Source organism: Canis aureus, chromosome 5, assembly GCF_053574225.1.
Source record: "Canis aureus isolate CA01 chromosome 5, VMU_Caureus_v.1.0, whole genome shotgun sequence".
Taxonomy (NCBI): Eukaryota; Metazoa; Chordata; class Mammalia; order Carnivora; family Canidae; genus Canis; species Canis aureus.
The window spans coordinates 63,211,016-63,238,445 of NC_135615.1; the positions used below are offsets into that span (position 1 = coordinate 63,211,016).

The following is a 27,430-nucleotide window of genomic DNA, read 5'->3' on the forward strand; positions in this document are numbered from 1 at the left end:
TTGGTTGCCACTCATAAATTCCTCTATCAAAAGAATGCTCTTATCCTCTCAGAGTTTTTCTCTAGCAACTGCTCAGTGTCTTGCCATGTATTTCTTTCCAATACAATTCTCACCTACCTGTTTTCTCAAGAACACTCTAAAAACAAGTACTAAATTGATCAATGCTGAGCAATATTAAAATCATTTATTAATAATCTTTCTAATATAAATATCACAATAAGTCAGACATTCTAGTGTATTATACTACTTCTCCTTATAGTCATTTTCATAAATCTACTTTTTCCTATTACAATTATTTCTAATTTCCCCTTACGTACACTGTTTTTCTTGAACCAGATTCACTTCTGGTATCTTTTGTCTCCATCTATTTCCTTCCAAATTTAAACTTATTGTAACTTTTGAAGTTTTTCTACCAGTTTCTCTTGGTTTGTGCATTATTTTTTTTTAATGCGTTTCCAAATAGTACATCACTTTGCCTGTATCTGTTTAAGTTAAAACTAGAAAACTTTAATTATACTATACCTTAATACATTAAAGGATTAAATATGGGATTTCCTAATTAATTTTCCTAATTAAAACTAGATAAAATACTGGAAAAATAAGGTACTTTCATGTCAAAAACCTTTAAATATAAAAGGAGCAGAATTTAACTTACAAATTTCATTTTAGCTGTCTACAAATAAAATGCAAAATCACAAACATTAATCACTGCTCTATCATGGCAAGAGAGCCCATGTTATTTAATGATTTGGATTGAAAGGAGTCAGGATATGACACTATACTTCAGTTTGGTGACTACATTTAAAATGCTGATTGATAATTTGTTTTTACCAATTTGTATTAGTTCTAAATATCTGTATAATGCATCAATTATTTCTTAAGCAAATGGAGATTTTCAAAATATAGAAATTCTTTACTGTGTACTTTGGAAAAAAAAGACAGATTAAACACTTTATCTAAAATTTCAATAAAACCTTCAAAAGTGACCAAATATTCCTGCAAAAACAATTCTAAACTGTTGGTCTTAGGTTATTTTTACCCTGGAATGCAAATTTTAAATATAATACAAATATTAACATTATGTTTTATTTTTTGAAAATGTGTCAGTTGAGTAGTCAAAAACACCAAGGATTAATGTACCCTTCTAGAGCAATTCCTTGGCTTTATAATTCTCTTGGAGCATTAATCCTCACCTGGCCTCTTTATTACATAAAGTAAATCAGAAAGACAGTGAGAGAGACCAGTAAGAGCCGAGAGCTGCTCACGGTTGATTTAAATGGTTAGTTTTCTTGTCATTCCATTTAGTCCAAAGTTGTGGGTTTATGAGAAAAGATTGTAGTTCACATTTCCAAAGTATAAGATGCTCTATGAAGTAAAACTAAAACACAGTAAAGAAATCTTAAACAAGATTTTAATGCACTTTATATAAAGAAAGTGAATTTGGAACTGGTACAGAAATGGGCTTGGTTTTGTTTGTTTTCCTTTTTCTGTTTTATCCATGAAATATTCTATCTTAAATTCCTTTTACTAATATTAATGTGCAAAAAGCTATGATCACAGAATAGTAAAATGTAGTAAATCTTGGAATATTCCTCAATTCATTCCAGAAAAGGAAATAAGGTACACATAGTATATCTTACAAAACTTCAAAGAGGGAGTAAATACATTACACACACATCAAAAGTGAAAGATGAGACAGATCGTACTTTGGCAAAAAAATTCAAAGGGAATTAAATTCTTAACCAACTTACCCAATTTTTGTCTTCTCTTTTAACTTAGAACAAGTTTTTGTTTTTTTGCTCTCTTTGTCCTTTGGCTTGGATTTCATCCGTCTACCTTTCTTTTCCTCTTTTCCTTCAACTGAAGCACTAGGAAAGTTTTCGGGACTCATTACTCTCGGAATATTGCGCTCCCCACGTTCCTTTGCTTTTGCTATGGCCTCTGATATTATCCGATTAGCCTTTTCTTGCTTGCTTTCTGATTCCACCTTTTTCCTCTGCTTCTTTTCAGACATGATCCTCACCTGGGTATTCTGCAACTTAGTATATGTCCCAGAACCATCACTCTTCTTGGAAGATGGGGGCTAGAGAGATCAGAAGACTTTTTATACAACGTATCAAAGCACACCTAAAACAATTAACATAAATACACGAACATTTAAAATTACGTTTAAAGATAAAGTAAAATACGTGAGCCAATATGTGAGTACTACAAACAAATTTAAAATTGTAACAGTTTGCTGATCTAGAAATTAGTGTAGGTGTAAAAGGAGAAGCTCAACTACTGTTTTTAAAAATGAAGGTTAAAGAAGGATAAGGTAGATTCACAGCGTTCTTGATTAGTTAGTTGATTCAAATTCTGTCCTATAAATACTCTGGACATTTGAAATAAAAGTCTTTTCTTTCCTCTTCACTCCAGAACTCTGAAAATTATTAATAAATCTAAAATAGCAATTTTAATATAGAATGACTACTCCTTAGTTTATTATAATTTTTAGAAATGTAAAGCTTCTCTGATTTACAAGAAATTAGAACTAGAACCTGAAATCATTTAAATCATTTTTTAATGTGCAATCTATGCAGCAACATAGCTAGTTAGTAAACAGACATTCTCATACTTAAAATTAGAGAAAGTTTTAGTTTTTCCGTGAAAGAGTTAAATGTGGATTTTTTTCTTTCTGTATCATAATTATTTCGCTCAAGCAATTCTGAAAAAAAAAAACCTCCAAGTTTTACAGTTTTACGTTAAAATTATTAATATTTTAGCAATATCACAGGAAGCAGATCAACAGCATTTAAAAAAGAATATCCTCTTCAAACACGCATTCATCCACATATACTTAGATCACAGTTTTGTTATGTTCTTACCCGTAAACATGCCTCTGACTATAGCAAAGGAAAAAACCACCAGGAATTTCCACACACATTTTCATGCTGATTCCAGTGTGCTTCACTGGATATCTTTTCTATACCTGCCTCATCAAAGGTTTCATAGCAGTGCTGCAGCACTGGGAAAGGAAGGAGGGTTTAGAATGCTCACTAAAATGCCACCTTAAGGCCTACAGGCTATAACAAATAACCAAGACTCGAGAAAACAGCAACAAGCTCAAGATGGCGATGCAGTACGACTCCCGCAGCAGCAGCCAGTAATAAGGAAGGTTATTCAATCCCATTAGCCTTTTAGCCCAAAGAACCCCTCCTCCTCCCACTCATTCAGGCTTTCACTTACCCTTCCTCTTGGCCTCTTCACTGAAGACATTTTTGGCGTCAGACAAAGGCTTGCCCTCTGCTTTTTCACCACCCCAGGCAGTGCTCAAGAAAAAAGCATTGAAAGAAGATTCCTAAATGGCCTATTTAGCAAGCTGCAACCAAGAGATGCACAACCCTCCACAAACACACATTGTGATTTATCAACACATTTCTGCCTTGGCAAGTTTATAGCCACTGTTCATCCTATTTAGATACGAAAAAGGCTGTAAACCCCTCCTAAAAAGCTGAGTTTCCTCAATAGCTGTAAGCAGATAGCCAGATTCCAACAAAGCACAGAAAGAAATGAATGCACAAAGCATCAAAATGCATCAGCATGAATATTAGAGATGTCGTTAAAAATACTGACTCCTTCTGCGGAAGTAGGCCAGCAGATGGTGCTACCAGTTATTATTCCATTAGACTCTGCAATTTAACCCCCGATGGACTGTTCTTCCCTCCATGTAACACATTAACTCTCACTCTGCCACTTCCTGCAGTCGTTTTAAAAAATACACATAAAACCTGATTTTAAGAGCTCATCTGAAAACTAAAATTGTAGAGAAATGGCTCTATGGAGCTATCAATATTAACAAACAAAATGCGACGCAATTTTTACTGGAGAAAAATACTTTTCTCCAGGATACCACAAAATACTGGAAGTAGGAAAATAGCTGATGAGGAGGAAAGGGTTAAAGAGCAGGTCATGCAAATGAACATAGAACAAGTGACTTCTCTTTGAGAAATTAGATAAGTTCCCTTCTGATTCTTCTAACAAAAAGCTAACAATGTTGTTTTTAAGACAGAGGAATGAAACTATTTTCATTTAAATTCTAAAGAGAAGTTTAAGATTTCAAAAAGAACACCGGAGAGCTGCCTGTATGCCCACAGAGAATAAGTAACGACACTTACATTTTTTCTTTATTTAAACCAGGAGAAATATGTTAATTTATTTTCCTAACAAAAAACTCATAAAACCTTCCTGACCTTTACCCTTCAGATTCTATTTTAACTGAACTGTGGAGTTTTCAGATAAAATTTTAGTTTCAGTCGCTTGCTAAAAATAAATAACAAGTCCTCCTGAATTTCATCTATACAACTTTTCTTTCTATAAAAAATGAGATTATTTTAATAAGCAGTGCCCTTACATACCTAAATAGCTACAAAATTCAAATTTGCTTCTTTCATTAATACCATTTTTTCAATTGCTCCTGGCAAGTTATTTGACGTTTCTTTGTTTTTTGTTTCTTTCCTTTTAAGCACCAAAGGTCTCAAAATGGAACAACATTATATGCCCAGTGTAGAGGAAAGACCAATGTGGACAGCAGGAAAAGTTAAAATTTGGAGAACCACTAATGGAAAGGAAAGGATCTGACTGCCCTGAGGCATCATCTACATAAAAATCACAATAACCAATAGTAAGGGCTAACACTTACTGAGCGCTTACTACTCTAAGCATTTCTCACATAATAGCTAATTTAATTCAGAATGGAAATAGGGTAATAGCAACAACGGAGAGAAGAGTAGCAAATGGTAGATACCCTCTTATAAAATGTATTATAAAATGCTAGAACAACCTGAGAGCAAGCAAAAAAATCATAATGATAACAATAATACAGCTGACACGTATTTAATCCTTACTGTGTTCCAGGCACTACTCCTCATACTATATAACAACTTAATCTTCAAAATAACCCCGTGAGGTATGTAGTTATAGCTGAGGATACAGAGGCATGAAGAAGTAACTCACCCCAGATCACACAGCGACTGACTGATGAAGCAAAGCACCTCGTTATAAAAACCATGCTCCTAATATGTGGTTCAAATATCATAATGTACACAGATTAATCTGAATACAAAAGAATCCAAATTACTTTCTCAAAATTTCAGAGACACTAGTAATATAAAGCTAGTATGAAATGAGTTTTCCCCTGTGCCCTTTCCAAGATGTAGAAATCAATTAGATATGGGTAGGTGAAGAGCAGAAGAGTCAATGCTTGGTTTCTAGACCAAGCACTGGCACAGGAGAAGGTAAAATAAATAGAATATCTAGTCAAGAAAGGATGTGTATGTGTGTGTGATAAGTTTAAAAGCTCCAGTAACTGAAAATTTAGACTGGATCCTTAGAGAAGTCAGGGCTGAAATAGAAGATGCCAGTTTAAAAAAAAAAAAAGAAGACGCCAGTTTTCTTGCTGTTTTCTTTCTATAACCTTAACTCACTAACACTATCCTCAGAACCTAGGATGATTTCCAAAATATCTCACCTTCTCCCATTAAAGCTGTTCAAAATTTTATTACTTGACTCAAAATTCTAATTATTTAATGATAAATTTTAAGAGTAGACAACAATGGAGAAATCCTAGTCAAATATTTCTTCTGCTATTAAAAGACAGTATTTTAAAATTATATTCCCACAAAGCATCAGTATCACGGTGTTAAGTAACTAAACATTTTTAATGTAGGACATTTCCCAATTCACACATACACACATACAAAAGGGTAGTTGATATGCTTTTCTCAATGCTACAGTTTTTCCTCTCTCCTTTACGTAAGCACTCATCAAACTGTCAAGTCTACTTAATTGTATTTTGTTCTATTTTCCTCCTCATCCCACAGCTCCTGTTCTATCAACTTCCCACTTGTTATGGTTACACTATAGTGATAGAGAAAAATATCTCCCTTAACTGTAGGAAATATATATTAAAGGCTTTGGTGGTGATGATACATCAAGTCTGCAATCTACTTTCCAATTCTTTACAAAGTGAAAGAATTTCTTTGTACTTCACTTGTGATTTTTCTGTAAGTTTGTCATAATTCCAAAATGTTTTTTTAAACACAAGCTGTTTAAAAATCAAATACAGGGATCCCTGGGTGGCGCAGCGGTTTGGCGCCTGCCTTTGGCCCAGGGCGCGATTCTGGAGACCCGGGATCGAATCCCACATCGGGCTCCCGGTGCATGGAGCCTGCTTCTCCCTCTGCCTATGTCTCTGCCTCTCTCTCTCTCTCTGTGACTATCATAAATAAATAAATATTTAAAAAAAAAAAAAAAAAAAAAAAAAAAAAAAAAAAAAAAAAAAAATCAAATACAAAGACAAAGGTCTTGTTCTCCAAAAACCTATACGGTAAATGACAAAAAAAAAACAAAACAAAGAGAAGGCATATATGTTAATATCATATCTAAATTTTTATAAGACAAAGAAGTCATAGCAAAACATAGAGATGATTTTATGATATATTATGTTGATAGCAACTGAAAGGAATAGATGGAAGATCTACTATGTCATATACCCATACATGGGAAAATCAAGGATTTGTGGTATGAGTATTTTTCAAACCACAGGTCATGATGTAATGGCAACTCATGATATATATTTAATGGGTCCAGATCAGCATGAGAGAAAGAAGAGATTTGTTCAAGAAATTAAAGGTGTCCACTGGGTGTTATACTATATGCTGGCAAATTAAATTTAAGTAAAATTAAAAAAAGAAATTCAGAAACAGCAAAATAAAATACAAAAAAAAAGAAAGAAGAAAAGAAAAGAAATTAGAAGTGTTAAAATCTGAGAGATAAGTCAGATCTCTCCTCTCTTGGTGGAATGATTTTGCTATGTACTCACCAACCCATAGTGGGAATTTGTCAATTTGAACTATTTTAGCTGCATACAAATAACTTATATTGTTGAATTACTAGTGGTGGATAGGAATGGAAATTACAAATTTCCAAAAAGAAGGGGAGAATGATAATATGGCCTGTGGGCATGAGCAGGGGAGAGGGGCAGAGGGAGAGAGAGAAGCAGACTCCCCGTTGAGCAGGGAGCCTGACAACGCAGGGCTCTATCCCAGGACCCTGAGATCATCATCTGAGCTGAAGGCAGATACTTAATCGAGCTACCCAGGCACCCCATTTCATGTATTTTTTAAGTATTATGAAAGAATAGAAGGCCTCAAATAATAAACCAGACACAATTCCTTAGTAAGAATAAAATACAGAACAAGAAATTTTCAACGACATAGATGAAACTGCATGATAGCTAAAAGTCTTCCAACCCTTCTCAGTAGAGGACTGTCAGGCTTCGAGCCTAGGTGTCGAGGTGGACAGAGACTCCAGGGGAAGACAATATGAAACAGAACAGGGACTGCAAGCCTTGAGCAAAAATGAGTGTTACTGCCTAGAGAGACAATGTAGAAGTAACAGAAGAGAACCAAGAGGGAAGCCCTAAAACACCAAGTTCAAGGAACTAGCAAATGAAGAGGAGCTAATGAAGGAAAACAAAAAGAAACTACAAGAATGGTACAGTATCAGCAAAAGAGCAGTGTTGTGGAAGCCAAGAGGAGAGAGTTAAAAATTCTGCAGTAAATATAGGAAAGTAAATATAGTAATTTAGTATTATAAATATAGCTTAAAAGGCATTTTAGTTCTCTTAAATTGTTTATGGTAAGTTGGTGTGCTAGTTTTTAACCTTTTTAAGATTTATATTATTTACTTAAATATTCATATAAAACCAACCTTCTAAAAACAATAAATTTATAGTAAATTTTAGTAATAGGTGTCAAACAATGTGGTGACTTCTTTTGTTTTCTCTTTATTTTTGTTTTTGTTTTTTTTTTGTTTTCTCTTTATTGCATTTTTTCCACAAGCTACCAATAAAGACCTGCTTTTAAAGAGAAAAGAAGGGGGGGAAATTGACCCAAGAGCAAACTATAATCTGTCAAAGTCTTTTTCTAAATTTTACCTTTAGCTCTATTTTCAGAGTTTTTGATGGAAGCAAAGTAATTATTTTACTTTGCTTTCTTCACATCTGTGAAGTGCCATGTTCACAAACTTAAAGGCCTACTCTCATCTTGCGACTTGTAGTATAGTACGTAGGTCTCTACTTTTGGCTAACTATGACATTCCTTTCTTTTTTTTAGTGTCATAAATCTTGAATTTTACATTGATAAGGTAATACTACTAAAAGTATTGTCTATTTTAATCACCCACATAGCAATTCAGGCAGATAGTACATCTTCACAAAGCCATGTTTTTCTAAATACAAATTTGTTTTATTTGACTTACAGGAAATACAGAGAGAGGAGAATATATTAGAGGACATCATGGGGCTGTAATCAGCAAGTCCAGAATGTGGAAAACTCTACAGACAAATGACTCAGTCTCTTCAACAAAGGAATAAAACAAAGAGATTTAAGACTAAATAAAAGAGAAAAAAAAAAGAGACACTTAAAATACATATCAACCAAATGTAATGAGTGGTCCTTGTTTTCAGAGACCTGGAAAAAATCAATTGTAAAAATAAATTTATTAAACTACTAAAAAAAAACTACTATGAAATTTTAACTTTATGTTAGTAAGTTGAACACCAATAAAAAATAAATAAAAAAAAAGAAATTTTAACTTTGACCATATATTTTATTATGAAGGAATTATATTTTAGGTATAAAAATTAATCTTGCAGTGGTATTTTAAAGACAAACATTTTTGTCTTTTTAGATATGTAAGTTGAAATATTTATAGATGAAATGATACAATTGAGACATGCTTCAAAATAATCCATGGAGGGGGCACCTGGGTGGCTCAGTTCGTTGTGTCCAACTGTTAATTTCAGATCAGGTCATGATTTCAGGATCATGGGATCAAGCCCCACCTCGGGGCTCCATGCTGAGCAGGGGTCTGCTTGAGATTGATTCTCTCTCTCCTTTCCTTCTGCCCCTCTCTCTACTTGCTCGCTTTCTTTCTCTCAAATAAATAAATAAATAAATAAATAAATAAATAAGTAAATTCTTAAAAATCCATGGAGGAGGTGGGAATAATAATTAGAGGATCATACAGATGAAACAGTGCCTATAACAGATGGCTATTATAGCTGGGTGATGCATACCCTACTTTGGTGTACTTAAAATCTTATATAATAAAATTTAAAAAGTTATATTCTGGAAGTAACAAGTAGGTTGGTGTTAACAAGAAAATAGGTACATATAGAAGAATGATAAGTAATAAGGACTGAAAGGTAATGGGTTAGAATATCAGAAGTGTTGTAAGTTGTGCTAAAATATCTGGACTTTATGTTGAAAGAATGAGAGGATCAATAAATGATTACATATAGAGAACTTGATCCAATTTTTAGATTTAGGGTTGCTAAGTGGTTTCAATAAAAATACCTGAATATTTGACAAAAATTTATTTTGTTTTTGAAAACTTTTATTTATAAAAAGGCCATACATGATATGAAAACAAGTATTATTTAACCATTTATGTTAGTGTGTATTTTAATGATATATTGTTTAAAAGTTCATCTTTTGCTTCCAGATAAATTGAAAGTATATTTTAAAAACATCAAACCACAAAACCTCACAAAGTTTACTACTTACTTGACAACATTAAATATACTGCATTTTTCAGTCTACAAATTAGCCATGCTACTACAAAGCTATGCTCAGCACAATGCTGTGATTTAGGGACTAAGCTCTAGAGTCAGTCAGACCCGGTTCTAGTCCCACTTTCATCATTTACTTGGGCCTCAGGTTCCTCATCTGTAAAATGGAAATATAACAGTACCTTGTAACACGAGGGCTACAGTGAGGCCTAACAGATAATGTGCAGTGTGGTGTCTGGCAGACACATACTCAGAGATGTTAGGTATTATTGTTGTTGCTGTGATGTGACACTGTGCTCATCTCAGTGCATCATCCATATCAGGGGTATATGATGTCAGTATACCTTATTACTTACTAGTTGACTTTGATTGCTTGATTAAACTGGTATCTACCATGATTCTCTACTATAAATCTCTCCTTTTATAATTAGTATTTTATGAGACTAAGCAAATACCACGTTTCTCATATACATTTGCCCAGTAATTTTAGCATGCATTGATGGTTCTTGCCTGTAACAATTATTGTGGTATTTGCCTAATGTAAATGTTCTATTTCTATCATTCTTCCCACATTTTCAATTGGAATTCTCCTGTAAATTAAAGCTGTCTCTATTCATTCACTCAATTATTTATATATAGCATATACTATATATAGTAGAGACTCATGGATATTTATTTAATTATATGGTTATAATCTGGTACTATGATTATTTATGTGTTGTTCAAATTATCCCACCTTTGGCCATTTAAATATGTATGGCCATTGCCAGACAATTCAAAATATCACATTAAAAAAATTAAAATATTATAGATAAGTATTACTTTGATAAATAATATTAATTTCCTCATACCACCTTTTCTAAAATGATTTTTAAGGGGAAAATTTTTTTTTAAGTTTTTTTTTTTTAAGTTTATTTATTTAAATCTCTATAACCAACATGGGGCTTGAACTCAGGACCCTGAGATCAAGAGCCACACGCTCTTCCAACATGAGCCACACAGAAGCCCTCAAAAAAAGTGTCTTAAAAAGACTTCGGAATATGTTAATTCACAAACCATTTTACAGCCCAAATTTTACATAATCTTGAGTATATTTTCTTATTTCATGATATTCCTATGTGGTTAAAAATAAAATCAAAACTTATTTCTAACTGCAGATGAAAGAGGTCAGGCACAGATGGGACAAGTATATGTCTATGACACTGAAACAACAGTAGAGCTCAATTCTTAAAAATCATTTTGCTAAGCATTGCCATTGCCTACCATTCCCACATAGGTGACTATTGATCTAAAGTTCATAAAGCAGGGGATCCCTGGGTGGCTCAGCGGTTTAGTGCCTGCCTTTGGCCCAGGGCCTGATCCTGGAGTCCCGGGATCGAGTCCCACGTCAGATTCCTGGCATGGAGCCTGCTTCTCCCTCCTCCTGTGTCTCTGCCTCTCTCTCTCTCCCTCTCTCTCTGTCTCTCATAAATAAATAAGTTAAAAAAATAAAGTTCATAAAGCACTAAATTTATGATACTCTATAACAAATCAGTAACCTTTCCAATTTCCAAAGCAGTTTATCAAGTCGCCATCATTGGTTTTTTTCCCCAGACTGAGAGAGAGTAGAGTGTGGCAGTGGCACTCTGATAAAATCCAAAGGTGAAGTATACTTACAGCCTCAACAGGTCCTAATAAAGTAGAAGGGCAACAGTGTAAGCAAATTAACTGAGCAGTTGCATAAGTGGCTTGATAACACTAACCATAACAATCTCAATTTGGGGGGCATTGTTTCTGTATGTATTTATAAACTAAATACAAAGGAAAACACTTCTTTCAAATCTTTTAAAGAGGAAATTGAGAGTTATGTTGAAAGACATTTAGTTTTTGTATATCCTGTATTACAAAAAACTAGTTTTAATTGTCAGAATCCTAAGATAACTTCTAAAAAACTACTAGAATACTCAAAGAGATTATTAACAAACAAATGACATGAAGGGGAAGTTAATATAAATACATTTACAATAAGGACAAAATAAGGCATTTAAACCTGATCTACATTTGTAGGCAAAAGAAATATAATTTTACTAGATGCTAAAAAGTAGCAATATATAAAAAGTCAAAAGCATTTTTAAAATCATAAAGTATATGTAATTTTGCCATATTAAAATTTCACCTTACAGAATGCAAAGTAAGTAATGAGAGAAACTGTATCTTTGGGTGTAATTCTAACCACAAGAAAAAGAAAATTATTTGTGGAAGCAGAAGTGAGGAGAACATGGTATAGGAATGCTAAAATGCCCTTTTGGGGTCTATGACAGTCTAGGCATAGCAGTTGTGTGTCACAGACTTTATAAAGGGAGAACTTTTAAAGTTATAGGGGAAAAAAAAGTATCATCATGTGACCTGAAACTACAAAATGACAGATAGATCAGTAAGGTAGGAAATGTCATATCTCAAGTCAGGACTCCGAAACAAAATTCCAACACTATAAGTAGAAGTGATTCTAAGGAGGGGAGAAAGTGTCTCTAAAAGTACTGGTCACTGCCATCCAGATTTTAAGGAGCAGAGCACAGAAGACAGAATTAGTAACAACATGAGAAGCACTGACCTGTAAGAAGTGTGTTGTGAAGTCCACAATGACTTAAGGTTTGATAAATGACTAAGGGCAATTAAAAATGTTCCACCGACTATTTTGAACAAGAACAGCTGGGATATTGAGGGCACCATGTGTGAAAGGGGGATGGATGGGAAAGGAAGGGTAGGGAAGGTGGGGAAAGAAGACAAGAACATAATTCAGATAGGGTGTTATCCTGATGTTAAGTCTGAACCTGGTGGAGTCAGGGTACATTTCTTTTAAGAAAAGGAAGAAGCAAATCTAATCCTGTCAAGTGAGCCCTTCCAAAGTTTATCCAATAGATTTTACTTCCTCAGCTTGCACTTAAACCTCTCCAAAAGAACATTTTCAGTTTAAATTTGTGAACTGGTACCAACTGGTCAATCTCCTGGTTCCTACTGGCCTTTCATTTCAGCCTAATCTCTCTTCACCCACCCTATCATTAGTTCTTAATTAGCCTCCCTCTCAGAGCATACCTAAAAATGCTGATTTAAAAAAAAAAGTCCTATGAGGCTGAATCTATAAATGGGCATGCTTGCACACATACACAAAACAACTACTTAAGTAAAAAATAAATGGTAGATGCCTTAGCAGCTCATGTGAAAAATACCAGGGACTTTTAGCTCACTCTAAACTAAATGAATGTATCGTGTCATGAGCTTGCTGAAAAAGCAAATTCAATCTTAGACTGCACAAACAGAAATATGGTATAATGAACAAGATAACTAACAGTATAATCTAGTTTCACCAAGAGAAATATATTCTGTTTTGGGCTTAAGAGGAATATAAGCTAGATCACTCATACAAGACATATTATTTCAGTGCATACTACCTGCCAGACATTGTTATATGTGCTGGGAATAAAAGAATAAACAAGATGATGAAGTTGCTGCTGTAATGTAGGTTAAGAGTTGAGAGAGTGAAGAAAATAGGAAAAACATCAGGTAAAGGTAAAAGCTATGCGGAGAATGAAAATAGGATGATATGATTAGAAGTGGTAGGGTGATCATTTTAGAGTGGATTCAGGGAAGATCTAACTGAGGAGACCATTTATACTGAAATCTGAATGAAAAGAAAGACTAGCCAAGCAAAGATCAGAGGAAAGATGAATCAGAAATCATCTTAAGCAGGGATAAGAAATTAGCTACAAAGCAAAATAAACAATATATTGATTTTGTCTTCCTAAGTTTCCCTACTGAATAACATTTCCACTAGCCATACTATACTTCCCAGGCTGTTTGTTCATCTAGAGCCTATCCCATGGAAATGGGTACTCTTGCCCCTTAATTTCTCCTCAGATCTCAGGTCCTACATTTTTAAGCTGACTCCTTCTAGTAACAGGCCATCATTAGGGCACCTGGGTGGCTCAGATGGTTAAGTGTCTGCCTTTGGCTCAAGTCATGACTCTTGGGTCCTGGGACTGAGTCCCTCATTGGGCTTCTTGCTCAAGGGGGGAGTCTGCTTCTTCCTCTTCCTCTACCCCTCCCCCTGCTCATGCTCCCTCTCGCTCTTAACTTTCTCTCAAATAAATAAATAAAATCTTTAAAAATATGCCATCATTATTCTTGATGGTCTCATTGTTTAAGAGAGTATTTTTGAACTGAGTTGAAATCTTATTTTGAGTCATTAATTCAGTGAATAGTCATTAAACGTTTTTTTTTAAAGATTTATTTATTTATTTATTCATTCATTCATTCATTCATTCATGAGAGACACACAGAGAGAGGCAGAGACACAGGCAGAGGGAGAAGCAGGCTCCCTGTGGGACCCCGGGATCACGCTCCAGGCCAAAGACAGATGCTCAACCACTGAGCCACCCAGGTGTCCCAACATTCTTTATATGTAGATCAGTGCTTTGTAAAACATTGGTTATATCTTAACGGACACACACCCTTACAAATATACATACCACAAACATTTCATAAACAGATACTTCTATACTTGGTCCCAGTTCAAAAAGTTTGAAAAACACTGTTATGAGAGGTTAATGAATGTTTCAATTTCATTTCATAGAGTTCAACCCAGGCTATTGTTTTGGTCTATTGTATTTTGGAAGTGTTGGCTAACAGAATCAAAGAAACAAAATCCTAAACTTACACTAGAAGTAAGCTCTATATAGAGCAGGGACCGTGTCCATGTATTCCTGGAGACCAGCATACTATATATTACACAATAAAAAACATTTGATGAATGAATGAATGAGTAAGGGTTGAATAAAGTTCAAAAAAACTTATTTTTCTAACAGTAAGCATAGTAAAGATTTGGTCTTACCCAAAGAGAGGTTTGGCCTCCACCCTTAGCTTCTGGGGGATAACTTATGTCAGACCTGATAGGAATATCTTTAAGGTCAGGAGCTGCCCATCTTAGATCATATGATGGGGCTGATCACACCAAAAAGACCAATCACATGATTTAAGGTGAGAGACTTTGAATCATCTATTAGTCCAACTGAAGGCTGAGATCAACCATGTGCAATCAGTCATGTCTATTTGATGGACCTCCAATAAAAACTGACAATTAAGTTCAGGTGAGCTTCTCTGGTAGAAAATACTCTATGCCAATATCACACATCAATGCCGGGACCTGACTCCATGGGGAAAGTTTTGTGTGGTAGCACAGAGCTTCCAAGACTTCTCCATGTGTCTTTTTCTGTGGCTAATTTTAACCTGTAACCTACCCCATCATAAACCATAGCCACAAGTATAATGGCTTTCAGTGAGTTCTGTTATTGCTAACATATTATTAAAACTAAGGGTGGCTTTGGGAACCCCTAGAATTTGCAGTTGGTATCAGAAGTGAAGACAGTTTTTGGAATTGTGTTAATTTTGCAGTGCGATTACTCGAGTAAAACTATTCAATGAAAAAAAGTTTGATGAGAAAGTAAAGAGATCTTGATCTGAAAAGTATCTTCAAATGTGAGCTCCACTTAAAAAATTTTTCACAATTTTTGTAAGAATCATGAAAGAATGAAAACTATGATTAGTAATGATTCCATTCTACCAGAAGCTCATCTATAGGAAATCTGAACTGAGAAAACTGCTTCACTAAATATTCCTATGCAATAGTCTAAAAAAAATCTGTACACAGCAAAACATCCATGTAACAAGAAACTGGGCAAAGGATCCACTGGATTTCTCTGTATTTTTTTTTTTACAACTGCATGCAAATGTGCAATTATCTTAAAAAGTTTAATTTATAAAAAATGAGAGCTTAAGATTTAATATTACATATTTCTTCTAATAGGAGAAGAAATCCACAAAATGCTGAAAGAGGTTTGAGAGTTACTGTGACCAATGGTATTAATGATGAGGAGGGTGGAGCTGGAGCAAAGGAAGCTCTTTTAAAATCCACAAACGTGGACAGAAAACTAAAAGAGAACATTGAAGCCTGTACTCACTGTAGGTTATGCTTTTGAATAACATGAGCATCATCTCTTTCTCGCCAGTTATATGTCCAATTTTCAAACACTTATTTTACTTTATATCCCAGCAATACTGAACTTTGAGTTTTAAAAAAGACATGTTATACTTGTCAAGTGTGTCCTTTCTCCAAAAGGTAGCCTAGCAAACATCTATGTAAAACTCAGTTTTTTACAATATGTAATTTTGCTGCTATATTTGCTTTACTATATTGTAATTACTTACAAATCAAGGTCATATTCAATTTGCATTTCTTTTTTTTTTTAATTTTTATTTATTATTTATGATAGTCACACAGAGAGAGAGAGGCGGAGACACAGGCAGAGGGAGAAGCAGGCTCCATGCACCGGGAGCCCGACGTGGGATTCGATCCCGGGTCTCCAGGATCACGCCCTGGGCCAAAGGCATAAACCGCTGCACCACCCAGGGATCCCCAATTTGCATTTCTAAAACCTGGCCAGTGTTTGATACAGTTCTATCATCTGTATAAGGATAACCATAGCACCTAACCTAACAGAACTGCTGTGAATTTAAATGAGACAATCCAAATAAAGAATCTTAGAACAGTATTTGACATATAAAAAGCAGTCAGTAAATGTTAACCTTAATTACTGTGATCAAGATTAATGGTCCTTATATAAATGAGATAGCATTACACACCTGTTTCAATGGTTAAACAATTAAAAAAACAAACCAACCTAACAGTACTAAGTGGTGAAGACAATAAAGAGCAACTAAGCCCTACGACCCAGCAATTGCACTGTTGGGGATTTACCCCAAAGATACAAATGCAATGAAACGCCGGGACACCTGCACCCCGATGTTTATAGCAGCAATGGCCACGATAGCCAAACTGTGGAAGGAGCCTCGGTGTCCAACGAAAGATGAATGGATAAAGAAGATGTGGTTTATGTATACAATGGAATATTACTCAGCTATTAGAAATGACAAATACCCACCATTTGCTTCAACGTGGATGGAACTGGAGGGTATTATGCTGAGTGAAGTAAGTCAGTCAGAGAAGGACAAACATTATATGTTCTCATTCATGTGGGGAATATAAATAATAGTGAAAGGGAATATAAGGGAAGGGAGAAGAAATGTGTGGGAAATATCAGAAAGGGAGACAGAACGTAAAGACTGCTAACTCTGGGAAACGAACTAGGGGTGGTAGAAGGGGAGGAGGGCGGGGGGTGGGAGTGAATGGGTGACGGGCACTGGGGGTTATTCTGTATGTTAGTAAATTGAACACCAATAAAAAATAAATTAAAAAAAAAAGAGCAACTAAAACTCTTACACACTGCTGATAGGAATGCAAAATAGTACTGCCATTTTGGAAAACTGGTTGCTTTTTATAAAGGTAAATAGAAGATCTTTTCATATATGATCCCAGCAATCTCACTGTGATATATTTGCCCAAGAGAAATGAAAACATTTAGTAACACAAAAACCTGTACACAAATGTTTTTGAGGCTTTATTGATAATTGCCAAAATTTGAAAACACCCTGAACATCCTTTAACTGGTAAATGCATTTGCAATCTTTGGCACATCAATATGATGAAATGCTACTCAGGGTCCTGGAAGAACACACTACTGGTAACATGGGACCAAGAATATATTATGCTAAGTGGAAGAAGCCAGACTAAAGAGACAACATGCCACCTCATCCCATTTATACAACACTCTCAAAAGAGCAACACTACAAAGAAAGAAAATTAATTTTTGGTTACCAAGGTCTGGGCTTGGGGGAAAGACTGATTACAAAGATGCATGAGAGAAAGTTTTTGGGGGATTACGAGATTTTCTATTTTGATTGCAGTGTAGTCAAAACTCATAGAACTGTACACTAATAAAGATGAATTCTACTGGATGTAAATTATATCTCAATAAACCCACATAAAAATGATTTATGTTCTTTAGGCTTCAATTCCCATATTAAGAAGCTAATACCACTAGACCTCGAGATCTAGGTTGTCTTTTTTTTTTTTTTAAGATTTTATTTATTTATTCATGAGAGACACACACACAGAGAGGCAGAGGAATAGGCAGAGAGAGAAGCAGGCTCCATGCAGAGAGCCCTATGTGAGACTACATCCCAGGACTCCAGGATCATGCCCTGGGCCAAAGGCAGGTGCTAAACCACTGAGCCACCCAGGCATCCCTAGGTTAGTATCTTAATATCCCTTTCTCCTAACCCCTGTAGCTGTCGTTGAAGCCCCACCCTATGACTATTATCTGTCTCTAAATAGTGCCTCTAAATAGATCTGTCTCTTAGATCTCTTAGATTTCTGGATGGTCACTCTTTTGCTTTCAAGAGCCTATGACATATGTGACGAGACCTCCTTAATCCCATACAACTGCCTAATTAGACTTCTCTCTATAAACTACTGATGGGTCTTATAATTTCTTTTTAAAAAATATTTTACTTATTTATTCATGAGAGAGAGAGAGAGAGAGAGAGGCAAAGACATAGGCAGAGGGAGAAGCAGGCTCCATGCAAGGAGCCCGATGAATAATGAATTCAAACTATAGACCATTATCTCTTATCAATATAGACACAAACATCCTCAACAAAATAATAGCAAATATATATAAACATATACGTCATGAGCAAATGGAATTCATCCAGGAATACAAGGTATCTGAAAATCAAGTAACACAAAATATATCCATGGCATAAATAATAAAAACCACGTGATCATCCTAAGTAATGTAGAAAAAGCATTTGATGTTGAAAATCAACAACTCCTAATGATAAAAACACTAGGAGTAGAAGGGAACATACACACCTAATAACAGACATCTACAAAAAATTCATAGCTAGTATCATACTTAATGGTAAAAGACTGAATACATTCCCTAAGATCAGGAACAAGAGAAGGATGCCTACTCTTGCCATTTGTATTCATTATTGGGCAATTAGGAAATAAAAATAAAGAAAAAGCATACAGATTGGAAAGCAAGAAGCCACACTATACATGGAAGACATGATCTTTTATATTTTAAAAAACCTAAGTAAATATTTGCTAATAGTATCTGACAGGCTTAGATCTACATTATATAAAGAATTCCTACAACTAATAACAATATGACAAACAACCCAATTCAAAAATGAGCAAAAGATTGAATAGGCATTTCTCCAAAAAGAAGAAATATAAATAACCAATAAGCCTATGAAAAGATAGTCATCTTTAACAATCTAGGAAATGCAAATCAAAGCCACATTGAAGTACCACTTCACAACCACTAGGGTGGCTATACCAAGAAAGAGAAGAGTTGGCAAGTATGGAGAAATTAGAACCCTCATATACTGCTGGTGGGAATGTAAAATGGTGTAGTTAGTTAGTTGCACTGGAAAATAGTCTGAAAGTTACTCAAAAAGGTTAAACACAGAATTATGCTATGATCCAGTAATTCTATTCCTAGACATATACCCAACAGAAATGGAAACTTGTATGAATGTTTGTAGTAGCATTATTCATAACAGCCAAAAAGTGGAAACCACCCAAATATCCGTCACTAAGGAAAGGATAAACAAAATGTGGTACAGCCTAGCCATACAACTGAATATTTGGCAACAACAACAAAAGAAGTACCAATGCATACTACAACACAGATGAACTTTGAAAACATTATGCTAAATCAAAGAAGCCTGTCACAAAGGACCATATGTCGTATGATCCCATTTATTTCAAATGTCCAGAATAGGCAAATCCATAGACATAAAGTAGATTTGTGGTTGGCTAGGGCTTGAAGTAGTGAGGGAACTAGAAAGTAACTGTTAATGGATATGGGGTTTGTTCTGGGGGTACAGAAAATGTTCTAAAACCGATGATGGTAACAGACCCATAATTCTGTGAATATACTAAAAATTAATTATTTCTATAACTTAAATGGATATATTGTACAATACATGAATTACATCTCAAATTATTGATTTCTATACCTTAAATGGATAGATTGTACAATACATCAATTACATCTCAATAGGGCTTTAATTACAACAATGAATTCTTTGGGAATAAAATAACTTTATTCTTACTGCTTTGTTGAGGATTGCAAAGTTACACAGAATTTACATGGTTTCTCCTATAAAGTATTGTTATGGTCATTTAAATAACCATGTTTCTTTTTTCTAATGTATTCTTTTAATCACTTAAATACCAAGCAAGTTCCCTGGTAATTAAAAGAAACTGTTTCACATACAGGGCCTTTCTACATAACCTTTATCTCAAATTAAAAGTTGCAACTTACTCAAGTATATGGTAAAATGAAGCAAGACTGCACAAAACACCAAGATTAATTTATTCTGCATAAATATAGCATTATATATTTTCTGTTTCCCAAAACAGAAATCAGAAGCTTTCAATGTTAACTTAGTAGCTGTATATCATATCCCTAGAAGTTTAGTATATATTAACATTTAAAATACTCATTTCTACTTTTCTCATCTTTTCAACCTTCAAGAAAACACTTTTTTTCTTTTTCCTTTCATATCTGGTATCTCAAGAGTGGTCTACTGATGGTATCTTTTCTTACCACTTCAGCATCTTAATTTTTGACATTGTTGCTCATCACTTTTTTCTATTGCTTCCAAAACACTACAAGGTCTTAGATCTAATTATTCTTTCTTTACTTCTTGGTTTCTTCTTTTTTCCTCCTACCCCACAAGTGCAGGTTCCCCAGGATTCTGGCCAGAACTCTGTCTTCTCACTCTATACAGTTACCATATTATGTATCATACCTTCAAACCATCACTTTGTAGTAGATACTTGCAAAGTAAGTATCTTCTGAAATCTAGTGTTACATTTTTCAGTGGAATGTAGACTTCTTCACCTAAAGCAGTCTTACTGCCTTTGCTCTGTTCCATTTCAATAGCAGGTTAATGCTACTTAATAGTAGGTTCTTCTCTACCCTAAGTCTTCACTTAGCCCAGCATTTAAGGTCTTACACATGGCACCCAGCTAACTTCCCAAATCATCTCTCACTTCTATAAGTATCACTCATTCATTAAAATATATTTTCCCTTCCTTTAAAAATAATCTTTAACTACAAATTATATACACACACACACTTTTAGTTCTGTTCATGTTTTAGTGATTGATAAATATAAGATTAAACAGAATAATTTGTAAAGAGTTTAGAAAATAGGCACACAAAAAACCATTAAGTATCACAACAAGCACTGCATGGATTAGCTTATTTTAATATTGAGAACAATCTTACATGGTTGGTACCAATATTATTCACATTTTATAGATGAAGATAATGAAGTCTGGCAAGATGAACAAACTTGCCCAAGGTTACATGGCAGGTAAGTAGCAGAAGAAACAAGTTTTATTTATTTTTTATATATTTCTTTAATTTTTATTTATTTATGATAGTCTCTCACACACACACACACAGAGAGAGAGAGAGAGAGAGAGAGAGAGAGAGGCAGAGACATAGGCAGAGGGAGAAGCAGGCTCCATGCACCGGGAGCCTGACGTGGGATTCGATCCCGGGTCTCCAGGATCGCGCCCTGGGCCAAAGGCAGGCGCTAAACTGCTGCGCCACCCAGGATCCCAAGAAACAAGTTTTAAACTCAAAGCTAATTCCAAAGTCACTATTTTGTTTTATTGTTAATGTTGAATTATATAACATTTCTAACATAGAGAAAACAAACACCCATGAAATGAAATTAAATAGATATTAATATTTGCCTTAGTTTAAATGTCTTTTAAATAAAGTTATATAACTATTCCTCTTTTGCCCATTCCCTTCTTTCCCCAGATGTTTATGGATATATATACCTCTGTAATGAAGTTACAGAAACACATATTGAAAAGACATGAAGTGTGAATAGTGGCTTGCTCTGAAAAGAGGAATGGGACGGGGGATTTTAATAGTTACCCATTGTGTTTTATTCTTAAAAAACAAACAGGTTTCAAACAAGTATATTTGTTAAACCTAGGTGGTAGATTTTTGGGTATCTGTATAATACTTCTATATTTTTATATATAAAAATATTTTTTATATATATATAAAATATATTTTTATATATATATAAAAATATATTTTTTTGTACAGCTAAGTTTTCTTAAAAAGTACGAAAATATAGGTTAATGCTGATTCAAGGCTTAGTCTAGAAATGGATATTTTTAAGTGGCACATCATTTTGATCCCAGTAGCTTTTTTTTTTTTAAGGTTTTATTTATTTATTCATGAGAGACACACAGAGAGAGGCAGAGACACAGGCAGAGGGGGAAGCAGGCTCCCTGTGGGGGAGCCTAATACGGGACTCAATCCCAGGACCCCATGATCACAGCCTAAGCCAAAGGCAGTTGCTCAACCACTAAGCCACCCAGGTGCCCCTGATCCCAATAGCTTTAAAAAAAGTATTATGTAGTAGGTGGATGGTTGTTGAATGTAACTGTTGAAAGGACTTGTGTTCATAAAACAAAGTTAGCTAATAAACACATTCTCCTATATACACTGTATTAATTTAAAATGCTTAATCTTACTGGGGATTTACAATTCCATGTAATAAATTTTAATGAAAAATAGGTCTTTTTATATACTTAATGCTTTATTCATAGAATTAAGGACATAAATGTATGAAATATCCTTATAAATAATTATAAAATATAAACTCTTTTTTTTTTCATCTAATTAGGCCAGATTTTTTCTTCCTAGCTCAAATTCTTATGTACATACAATAAGTATTAAAGACTGATTTCTATGTACATACAAGTATTGAAGACATTAATGAAGGGCTTTTCTAAAAATCAGAAATGTAAGAAACATCTGGCTCATCTAGAATATAAGGAACTTTAACTAAAATATATTATGGAAATGACAACACAAATTACATTAAACCCAAATGTACAGAGCTTATCAATACTCTTCCAAAACAACATCAGTTTCCATGAAAATATCTCCAAAATATTATCCTCTGAAGTTACAATAAATCAGACTAACCAACTAGGAATAAAATCAACAATTAAAAACAAAAAATCCATCAAATGTTTCACAATAGCAAATACCCTGATATAATTAAAGTAACAAATTATAATGAGAATGTATGTGGTTAATTAATCATGCCTAGTAAAATATTTGTTTTACCATTTTTAATTAGAGATAACACTTCTCAAAAACTTTTCCAGGATTATTACTATCAACTAAAGGAATTAAATAGTGCTTTAGATGTTAACTCATCCAATATCATGCTGAAACACTAAGCTTGTTTTACATATAGGAAAAATTTTATTTTTTTAAAGGATTTTGTTTATTTGAGACAGAAAAAGAGAGAGCGAGCAAATGTACACGCATGAGCGAGGGGAGGAGCAGAAGGAGAGGGACAAGCAGACTGTGTGGAGAGCAAAGTTTAATGTGGGGTTTGGTCTCATGACCCTAAGATCATGACCTGAGCAGAAATCAACAGTCTGATGCTTAATGACCTGGGCCACTCAGGTGCCCCCAGGAAAAAATAAATAAATAAAAAATAAATATTTTATTTATTTATTAATGAGAGAGAGAGAGAGAGAGAGAGAGGCAGAGACACAGGCAGAGGGAGAAGCAGGCCCCATGCAGGGATCCTGACGCGGGACTTGATCCCAGGTCTCCAGGATCAGGCCCGGGGCTGAAGGCAGCGCTAAACCGCTGAGCCACCTAGGCTGCCCCCAGGAAAAATTTTTAAAGAAGCATTTCATCTTGCCTCCTCCATTACGGCAATTTAATACTCAAAAGTGTATCTGAACAATGTAAAAAAAAAATTGGTTTATACAGTAATTGAGCAAAAGATATATATTCTTTTAGTTGTAATCTTTTCTAGTCTTTATATCACTCTGCTTATTCCTATAACTGTCATATAATCATTCCAATTTTTGCTTAAGTATGAGTTATTACACGACAGTAATTACTATTCCTAAAAAAATTTACAAGTACAATTTATTTATCCTAAAAATAGGATAAGCAAAAATAGGATAAGCCAAAAATTAAAATTCTAATATGAGAAATTCAAGAGATTGTGGTTTTCATACTCATTAAAGATATCCATTTCAATAACCGTATCATTAATAAATATTAGGATGCTGCTGCTATGCACTTCAGAAATCCACAGTGCTGAAAACCAATTGTATCCCTTATGTAGATTTTGACAAGTCTAGATGCTTTCTCCCACTAAAAAGACTGTCATCTGTATTTCTCCTTGATATATCACTAACAGTTTTCAGATATATATCTCTCTCATTCTTCTCTCCCCTAAAGGTAAAATAAATCTAAGAGATCCTTGGCAACTCACTTGTCTTCCTCAAATTATGCAAATCCCATTAATTTATCCCAGTCTTAGCCAACATTTTCCCTGAAAGATAAAATAAATTTAGAAAGTACATTAAAATAAAGGTAAGGGGGATCCCTGGGTGGCGCAGAGGTTTGGCGCCTGCCTTTGGCCCAGGGCGCTATCCTGGAGACCCGGGATCGAATCCCACGTCAGGCTCCCGGTGCATGGAGCCTGCTTCTCCCTCTGCCTATGTCTCTGCCTTTCTCTCTCTCTCTCTGTATGACTATCATAAATAAATTTTAAAAAAATTTAAAAAAATATATAAATAAATAAAAATAAAGGTAAGGAGCAGATTTCAAGAATGTCAGAGAGAAACTCAGTCATTTATAGACTACTACTCCTCAAAGGATATCCTAACAATGAGAAAATACATAAAAATCTGTCTGCCAGGCTTACTTAGTAATTTTTTTTAAAATGACAAAATAAGACTGGGCATATTTTAAGTTCTTATGTCATGATCAAAACTAGAGGATTAAAACATTTCATTGGCATATTTTAAGTGAAAATGATAAAAAATGAAGTAGCTTGTCCTAACAAGTGGGGAAACTTGAATATAAATTAGATTCAGATGACATGTAAAATTATTAATTAACATAGCTGTGATACTGGTTGTATAGAAGAATCTCATTCTCAGGAGACGGGTGATGACGTATTTAGAAGTCTCATGACTACAATTTACTTTCAAATCATACAGCCAAAACCAACAAAATCTACATTCTCATCTATAAATGAAAATAAAACAAACATGGCAAAGCATTAACAATTTTATTCAAGTGAAATGCATTTATTTACTATTCTTTCATTTATTTACTTCACTTATTTACTTTTCTGGATACCGAATACTTCTTTCTTTTTCGATACTGAATATTTTTCATTAAAAACAAAAACAAAAACAGAGAAAATAGCTTTCCTGACTTGCTGCCATACTAACAACTCACTGACTGGAGGAAATACATGTTTTCTCAGGACAATTTCACTTTAAAGTCTGGAATCCCAAGAACATAGTCAGTTTTGTTTTTAGGAAAATTTTAAAACTGTATGGTCATCCATAAACTCTTAAAAGTATTTCATAAATTGACAATATTTGAATTGATACAGAGCCCAATGTTTAGATAATGATTTCCACAGAGAGAAAATAATTCTCCTGGTCATAGACAAGCTATCCACATCCCTCACTAATTTACCAGCTCTCACCAACTAACAGAACAAATCTATGCCACTTGAAGAAAACACCTGAAGAAAACTCTTGAAGAAAAACACTTCCCTTTAGATCAGGCAAGAAGGGTCCTCTTCCTTGGGCTGCACAATTTAGAGGGTCTGGTTTCTTTGCTACACCCCTCCTCAGGGCCAAAAAGATATATTATCCCTTCTCTCCTCCAAAACATGCTCCAGGAATGCAGGAATTCTCTACCTAATACAGTCTCATACCTACCTGCGGAACCCATATGGGTCTATTCCCTAGGTTTATTCTCTCAAGGAATTCTTTGTAGGGCAAGGAATATATATTGCCAGTATGTGTTGCTTAGAACAAAGAGATGTGGCAAGGGAGGTGGAGCTTGTAGTGGAGGCTGAGAAGTCCATGTGTGTGTTCACGAGGCCCTTTAAAGTGCAGGATAAAACCAGGGCTGGAAGGGAAGTAGAATGGTCCACTTCTGTTGTATTCTGGATGTGGAACCCCAGAGAGTTCAAGAATTCTAATTCAAACCAGTGCTTCTGTTTGTCAAGGAAGAAGGAAAGAACATATTTAACAGTTTGTTGGCTTTATTTACAACTTTTAAATATTCTGACATACAATAATAAGAGCTTCCATTTGTCCTTTCTTTGAGACCCACAAATATTAGGTGACAAGTCTACATACAAAAGAAATGGTTATATAAGAAAAAAACAATAAAAAGGAAATAGGATCAGGGAATCATTTTTAGACTATACCACTAGAAAGCTAAGTAAACTTTACATTTGGGCCTCAGTTTCTACAAATGTAAACTTTAAACAAATTGATTCATGATTAAAACTACTTCTAGTTCTCAAGTTAAAAAAAAAAAAGTCCTTAAAAAAAGGAATCATTAAACAAGCTGACTTAATAATTTATAAAACAAAAAAAAAATTTATAAAACCATTTTCAAATTCATTGTCATATTAACCAGAAATTCCAAAAATGTATATCCACATATTACAGATGAGAAAACTATTAAGGAAGGTAATTTGCCTAAGACTCCTATGATAGTATGACAGGATCAGGACTTGAACCCAGTCCTCCAGACTCTAAATGCACTGCCTTTTCCACTTTATCAAAAAACTTCCACCTGAAAACCCTCTTCCAAAAGATTTGGTGTCCTACACCGAACTGAGAAACAAGTGACTAATACTAAGAACAAAGATAAAATTTTATATCTCTCTTTCATAAATAGCTCATTTCAACTTTCAAGTATTATACCTCAATTCAGTAAGATACAACTACACGAATAACTTGAAGAAAGTGCTAAAAGCACATGATATAAAGCAACAGAATCAACAATAGCACTGTTAGAAATAAAATCCAGCAACACTTTGGAAATCAGATTATCTAGGGGAAAAAATAGTACCAATTCATGTAGTACTACAGTTACCTAATGACTTAACCTGAAATTGTGTAAAATCATTTGTAATCAATATTAATGTAAATGATTAAAACAAGTAAAAATAGCAGATTATATGTTACAAAATCATAACTTCTTTATCTTTTCTCAATACCTACTTTTAGTCGATCTTTGTTCAAGTTTTAGGTCTGTGATTTATGAACTATGCTACCTTGAGTCCAGTTTCCTCGTTTATAAATTAAGATGCCACTATTAATATCATAAGATCATTGTGAAGATAAAATGTGGTGACATATAAAACGTACCCACTGAAATGCCTGGGAGAGGACAGGAGCTTACTAAGTAATTGCTGAATGAGTAAAAAAATTTTTTTCTTAAAAATTTGTTGAACTTATTAAATCAGTTAAGTATGCATTATTAGGAAATCTGAAATTTTATGTTTTGGATAGTCAATTATAAATCATTGCAATCTAGATTCCCTAGATAATTCCTAGCTACAAGAAGCAGAAAAGACTGAAGGGTAAGTTACTCAAACAGACTTTTTGTAAGACGAGGTAATAAAGTCATAAAATAGGCCCTTGTTGATTCATTTTTAATTCAATTTGCCAACATATAGTATAACACCCAGTGCACATATAATGTGTCTCTCCTTAATGCCTATCATCCCACCCACTCCCCTTCTGCAACCCTTTGTTTGTTTCCCAGAATTAGGAGTCTCTCCTGGTTTGTCTTCCTCTCTAATTTTTCACCCTTCCCTTATGGTCCCTTTCACTATTTTTTATATTCCACATATGAGTGAAACCATATGATAACTGTCTTTCTCTGATTGACTTATTTCACTCAGCATAATACCCTGCATCGATGCATTCTTTAAAGTTATATCTTCTAAATTGGCCTCATG

At 34.3% G+C, this 27,430-nt stretch overlaps 1 protein-coding gene and 1 long non-coding RNA gene across 11 annotated transcripts in view; one reads left to right on the forward strand and one right to left on the reverse strand.

Annotated features, from left to right (window-relative positions):
• Window positions 1–8,544, forward strand: part of LOC144314389 (uncharacterized) — a 72,808-nt gene extending 64,264 nt beyond the window's left edge. The window contains exon 3 of the long non-coding RNA XR_013380262.1: window positions 8,304–8,544. This is a non-coding gene — a long non-coding RNA (uncharacterized LOC144314389). The remainder of the gene's footprint in view (window positions 1–8,303) is intronic.
• Window positions 1–27,430, reverse strand: part of CHD9 (chromodomain helicase DNA binding protein 9) — a 220,747-nt gene that overhangs the window by 101,783 nt on the left and 91,534 nt on the right. For 7 of the 10 annotated variants that reach the window (XM_077898429.1, XM_077898433.1, XM_077898431.1 and 4 more), the window contains one exon: window positions 1,752–2,083. In XM_077898429.1, coding sequence (XP_077754555.1) covers window positions 1,752–2,083 — 332 coding nt within the window. Of the gene's footprint in view, window positions 1–1,751; window positions 2,084–2,867; window positions 3,127–3,228; window positions 3,602–27,430 lie in introns of those variants that run through there. The other 3 variants (XM_077898437.1, XM_077898434.1, XM_077898438.1) reach the window with 2 other exon arrangements.